Here is a 6000-nt window from a genome sequence, read left to right as displayed (position 1 = left end):
GCCACAAATTTAACTGTAAAGTAATGAAACTTGCGGGGATTTTAAACTATGTAAAGAGATGGAAAATATTAAATTTCTAAGGTTAAAAATCAAGGTTACGGACGACAAAGCGTCCAAAATCAGTCGAAAGGTCGAGAAATAAGCTGCCCTGGTGGAGATCTGCGCTCTACTGAGTGCCCCTCCAGTTATTATTATTATTATTATTATTATTATTATTATTATTATTATTATTATTATTATTATTATTATTATTATTATTATTATTATTATTATTATTATTATTATTATTTCTTTACTTGTATTATTCGTAGTATCATAATTATTAATAATCACAAATTCTGAAGAAAAGCAAAAAAGCCGAAATTAGTACTAATTCTTCCACGCAGCAAATCGAGCTTATATGAAATATGGACAAGAAGCCTTTAATGAACCTAGTTAGCTGTAATCAATTAAATATTTGTCACTGTATACTCGTTCAGCTATCAATCAAATCTAAAAGAAAAATAGAAAAGATTGTTTAAGTGTACAAGCAATAGATATCATATCAAACTATTGCTATTATATAGTTACTGAGAACATTAGCCATGTGGCCAATTCTAGCAAATGACATCTAATAGGGGCACATGTTGCCGAAGCAAAACTGATATTCAATTCTTCAAGACAAAACTGACAAAAATCTTCAATAAACAATCATGCGACTTGTGAAAGAGCCCTGCAAATAGTTCAAGCACTTGGGATAACTTAAGGATCATCGTACCTGGATTGCTTTGATTAAATTTCTGTCTCAATTTATCAATAGTTCTTAGTTTACCCGTAAAATGCTATTCTTTTTACTATTCGTGAAAGAATTGAAGTCATCGCCTGATTGCATAAGCTGTAGGCATTATACAGAACGTTTCTTTTCGAGCTAGCTATTTTTATTCGTTGTGAACGAAACCACAGAAATTGTTTACGTTTTGTAGTAGTTGACTGGGAGTCTTGCCAAAAGATTTCCAATAATAGTTAAATACATTGTTCTACCGTTTATTCTGTAAATAATTAGACAATGGAAGGGGTCGGCTCCGAAGTTAGCCTGAAGATACGAGTAAGTATAATCAAAGAGGAAGTTTATGCTAAGTATGACTAGGTTAAGCTATCATCTTTAACCCTTGTAGTATACACTGCTATAAAATATAATTCTATTAATAAAACATCCACACATACCTAAAATCTGACTACTACAACTAATTTTCAATATTTGTTTTTGGTAGGCTATATTTTGTTGGAAGTTTACAAATTTAGGACAGGTATGTCAAGGGAAAATATTTTGAACTAGGTTACCTCATACAAAAGGGTCAACTGGAGAAAGTAATGGAACATTTTCGCTGCTTCGGACAGGAATGCTTTTATGGTTTTTAAGATATAATAGTGATGAGGTTATGTGCAATTTTCTCATCATTTTTGTCGAAAATCAGTACTGTATTTTACCAGTGGAGCAGTGCCACCTTTCAAAACTTATTTACATTACTTGTAAATTTACAGGTGTTGCCAGGACCAGGTTTCATACATGATATATATTTATCTACCATATACAGTGTATTTTGAATAAGTCAGGTTTTTTTTTGTGTGTGCCGAAAACACAAAAATTAAATAAGGGAAACTGAGGTGATTTGTTGGGTGAAATTATAGAATGGTGCAATAAATGGTTTGCAGAAAATAGGACTGGCTTTTATATATTTTGTAGTGTTTTGAACATTTTTGATAATTATTCCTGGCAGAAATTCATAGATTTTGATTTATGCTGATTTGACTACCATAACTGAAGAACTATGGCTTTGTGCTAGTTATCGTCATCAATTACATTAGAAAAACCTTGAAATATAGTGCATTAGTCTAATTGTGTTGATATTTAAAATAACTTTTTTAAACTTCTGCCAGCCATCGCATTAACAAGAAAAGTTACTGTAATCAAAACCAAGTAATAGTAATGATATGATTGGAGTTTTTGATTACCAGGAGACACTGACGCATAGAAAATGCGACCTTCCATCCCATTTTTCATGGCGTTGTTCCTCCATGTTCGTAGAAGGGTTCATCGTATTACGAATAATTCCTTAATTAATTGAGCTAATGGTTTATTAGTTTTTGCTCTGCCGTATGCACGCTTCGCTTGCCATTAAACATTATCTCATTTCTCCTATGTTCTGGCAAGCAGAACGTGTTTCGCCACACCATTAGCCCTGTGGGCTAGTATTTCGGCGTTGATTATCAATTATACAAACTTAATAAAGTTGTGAATACACACTTAACAAAGGGGTGAGTTTTAGCTTCATACTCCAGCATCTTTTTGAACATGGACTTGGCTTTCATCTTCAATGATCAGACTAAATATATCAAACACACGTTTCTACCATAACATTTTATTGTAAACATGATGAATAAAATAAGAGCTATGATTATTTTGCATATTCCAATATTGAAAATAAATAACCAAAAGGGTTACAATATAGAATAAAAGGTTGGGCCCTTTATTCTGTTCAACAAGTAACTTAGGACAGAAGCACCACCTATTAGTATCTTTATGAACTAGCTGGTAGAGTGAGGCTCCTGTGATATATGCTAAGATGACAAAAGGAGCAAAACAGGTTTTTTTTTATCTGAATCTGTAACTTTGTTAATAAAGGTTTCCGCCAGTAGTATATGTGATTAAAAATACTGTAGTGTTTGTTCCGTAACCGAAATACAAACCACGCTATTTACATTGGGTTTACTTTCGGCGTAGCTGAAATTGACGAGCCATTAGATTTTAATGAGGGTTTACTACCCCGCGCTAGTTAGCAGGGGTAGGGGGAGGGGTAGCTTGGTACCCCTCCCCCCCTCACACACCGGTGAAATGTCTCTCTTCACTTTTGGCTCGGACGATGAACAGATGTGCCTGTCTTCGTCCTCGCTTGGCAGCCATTATTTGTTTTGTCTTTACTTAATCACTTACTTTTCTTTTACTCAATATATATGTAAACATTTTTTCGTGTTTATGTATATATTTGAGTATAGAAATCAGTAAGTTTCCTTTCAGAGTTCGTGCTTGTGTGTATAGTGTACGATATCTCCGTGGAGCCCTCGGCAGTTAGGCCACCACGGTGTAAATTCATGGGTCGCGATCGAGTTTGACTACGGTCTTTCTCTCTCTCTCTTTTGAGATCGTTCACCCTTTGCTATGTTTTACCTTTACTACGTCTGAGTAGCTTCCTTCCCGGGTGGGTGGGGTTGCTACGCCGTACGTTTGTCTCAATTAGTTTATGAATCTAATTGTATTTGTTGGTTTTTCAGCTTTTGTAGAACGATTCCTTTCGGGGTTTTCGTTCTTTATATAGTGTTCATTCATTTTTAAATTACATAATTACATAGTTACATAATTATAATTGTTATAATTCTGTGTTTGGTATAGCTCTCCTTCCGTGAGTGTAAGTGGTTGTGAGGGCACGTGCCTGTTGTGTAATTCTTGTGTTCTTTTCCCTCAGGATTCCTCTTCGGAGTCTTCCCGGGGGAATGAATGTTAACTAATGATTTTTGTTTTTATTTTTCACAGTTAATGATCTAGTTCGTTTCTGTAATGTGACAACGGAGTTAGCTGTCTTGTTGAGGCCTGGGGAATCTGCTGTTGCTGCCTCCCCTATAGATCTTCGTCATGGGCGTGTCTCCTTCTCCTGGAAGTACTCCCGTGACGACTGACAGCTCTCCACTTCATTTTAGAACACTGGAGGCTCGCCTCCTTGGGTGGGTAACTTTCCTTCCGAGGGAAGTTTTCCTGTCCAGGCTTGAGTTTTTTTTCCCTTTGGGGGGATCTCCTCTTGCCTTTTTTTCGTGCGACTATGCTCTTGGTGCTGAGCGGTCGCACCTGCAGTTACGCTCAAGGGGCTGGGCAACTGCAGGAGCCCCTCTTCGGAGGATTGCTCTTTTTAGGTCACTGGCTGACCCGTCTCTTCTACGAAGTGTTTCTCTTTCGTTCGCGAGGGAGGACACTCATAGAGACTCCTCTTCGGAGGACTCTTCTGCTGTTGTTGCTGTTGGCCGCCTTCGCCGTAAGGCTCACTGTCCGCTACGTCGTAAGGGCCTCCCATCTCCTTATAAGGGTGCTAAGAGGCGCCTTTTTTAATCTTCTCCTCGTCGTATGCAGCCTGCAGCTCCTCCTGTTTAGATCTCTCTGGGGATCGATCTCCAGCGCCTTCCAGACCTTCCGCCCCTGGTGTAGATGGACAGCAGTCTGACCTCGTCATCCGACGGGCAACGGTCCCTTCGGGGCAAAGGGTTGCCTCCCACGGTGTGGGTGCTTCCCTTGCGCGTCAGGGTTCCCCTGCGCGCCCTTCTGCAGTGTTAGCGCACAGGCGCTCTCCTGCTCGTCAGCGTTCTCCTGATCGCTAGCGCTATCCTGTTCGCCAGCGCTCTCATGGTCAGCGCTCTCCTGATGATCATAGCCCCTCTGCTCGCCAGCGCTCTCCTGAAGACTCCGAACATCCTGCTGTTCCTGTTGTGCGCCCTGCGCGCCATCGGTCTCCTGAGCGCACTAGATATCCTGCCCGTCAGAGCGCACCTGCGCTCCCAGTTCCTGATACGCGCCCTGTGAGCCCACGTTCGCCCGCGCGACCTAGAACTTTGGTTCAGGTGTTGGACAAGGACTCTTCTCTCCTCGCCCTCGCGATCCGGCTCGTCAGCCTGTTCCAGCGCAGCAACGCTCGCGGTCGTCTACGCGTGCTTCTAAAGCTACTGTACGCACAGGATTCCACGCTTCGCCCTTCTGCTCGCCAGCGATCACCAGCTCGCCAGCGATCACCAGCTCGCCAGCGACCACAGACGCGTCAACGTTCGCCTGCACGTCAGCGATCTCCTGCGCGTCAACGATCCCCAGCGCGTCAGCGATCCCCTGAACATCGGCGATCTCCTGACCGGCCGCGTGATCTTTCGCCTCCGCGCAAGCGCCACCATGCACCAACGCGCCATCGCTTGCCTACGCGCCAGCGTTCACCAACACGCCATCGATCGCCTGCTCGCTATCGATCTTCCACGCGTTACAGGACACCATCAGTAGCGATCTAGCGCTCGCCTGCTTTGGACCACGATCTCCGGTAGCTGAGTCTTGCCGTAGATCTTCCTCCTGCTCCCCAGCGCTCACCTTTACTTCTGTCCTTCTGTGCACCAGCTTTCTTCAAATCGCCAGCGCACATCTGCGCGCCCTTTCCTGCCACGCACCAATGGGCGCCAATGGTTTTTCCTGAACGTCCAGGATTGCCTGATTGACAGCTCGCATCAGCGCTCGCCGTCAACCGTCCCTAGTCTCTTACGCGTCAGCGATCTCCTACGCGCCCGCGCGATTCTTCGCCTGCGCGCTAGTGTTTTGTTAACGCACCACCGCTCGCCAACGCGCCGTCGCTTGCCAACGCGCCATCGCTTGCCAACGCGCCTTCACGCCTTCACTCGCCTATGGGCCATCGCTCGCCAAGACGCGCCATCGCCCGCCTACGCGCCATCGGTCTCCCGACCGCCTGCGCTCGCCCGCGTGCCTACGCGACCACACGCCCACAGGCCCGCGCGACCGCACGCCCACGTGCCCGTGCGCCTACGCCCATGCGCACCAATGTTCGCCCTCGCGCGAACCTACTGTGTTCCATCGCGCGAGCGCCAGCTCGATTCCTGCAGTAAGCCATCGCTTGCCTACGTGTCATCGCTCGCCTGTGAACTATCGGATTCCGACCGCCAGCTCTCGCCCTTCCAACCACGCCCGCCCTCCTTCTGCGCTCCCTCGCGCACTTTTGTCTGCGTGCCCGCGCACGGGCGCTTCCACGTTCGCCCACGCGCGAACCATTGATTTACCATCGCGCGAGCGCTAGGGCGATTGCGACCGCGATTCCCGTCGGGGTTTTGCAACACGGTCAGCCTGGCGAGTCTTCTGGAGCGCGTATTTCCAGAACACGGTCTTCACCCCGTAAACGCAGAGCATGGCTCGTGCTAGAGCAGGAAGAATCT

The 6000-nt window shown here is 44.9% G+C and overlaps 1 protein-coding gene across 1 annotated transcript in view; it reads left to right on the top strand.

Annotated features, from left to right (window-relative positions):
• Positions 1–890: 890 nt before the first annotated feature.
• Positions 891–6000, top strand: part of Nab2 (Nuclear polyadenosine RNA-binding 2) — a 379140-nt gene continuing 374030 nt past the window's right edge. The window contains exon 1 of the mRNA XM_068384339.1: positions 891–1084. Within this exon, the coding sequence (XP_068240440.1) occupies positions 1046–1084 (39 nt within the window). The 5' untranslated portion in view covers positions 891–1045. The remainder of the gene's footprint in view (positions 1085–6000) is intronic.

The sequence above is a fragment of the Palaemon carinicauda genome, chromosome 1 (genome assembly GCF_036898095.1).
Source record: "Palaemon carinicauda isolate YSFRI2023 chromosome 1, ASM3689809v2, whole genome shotgun sequence".
NCBI classification, from domain to species: Eukaryota; Metazoa; Arthropoda; class Malacostraca; order Decapoda; family Palaemonidae; genus Palaemon; species Palaemon carinicauda.
Note: the sequence above shows the minus strand (reverse complement) of the source record. Positions and strands in the feature narration are given on the sequence as shown.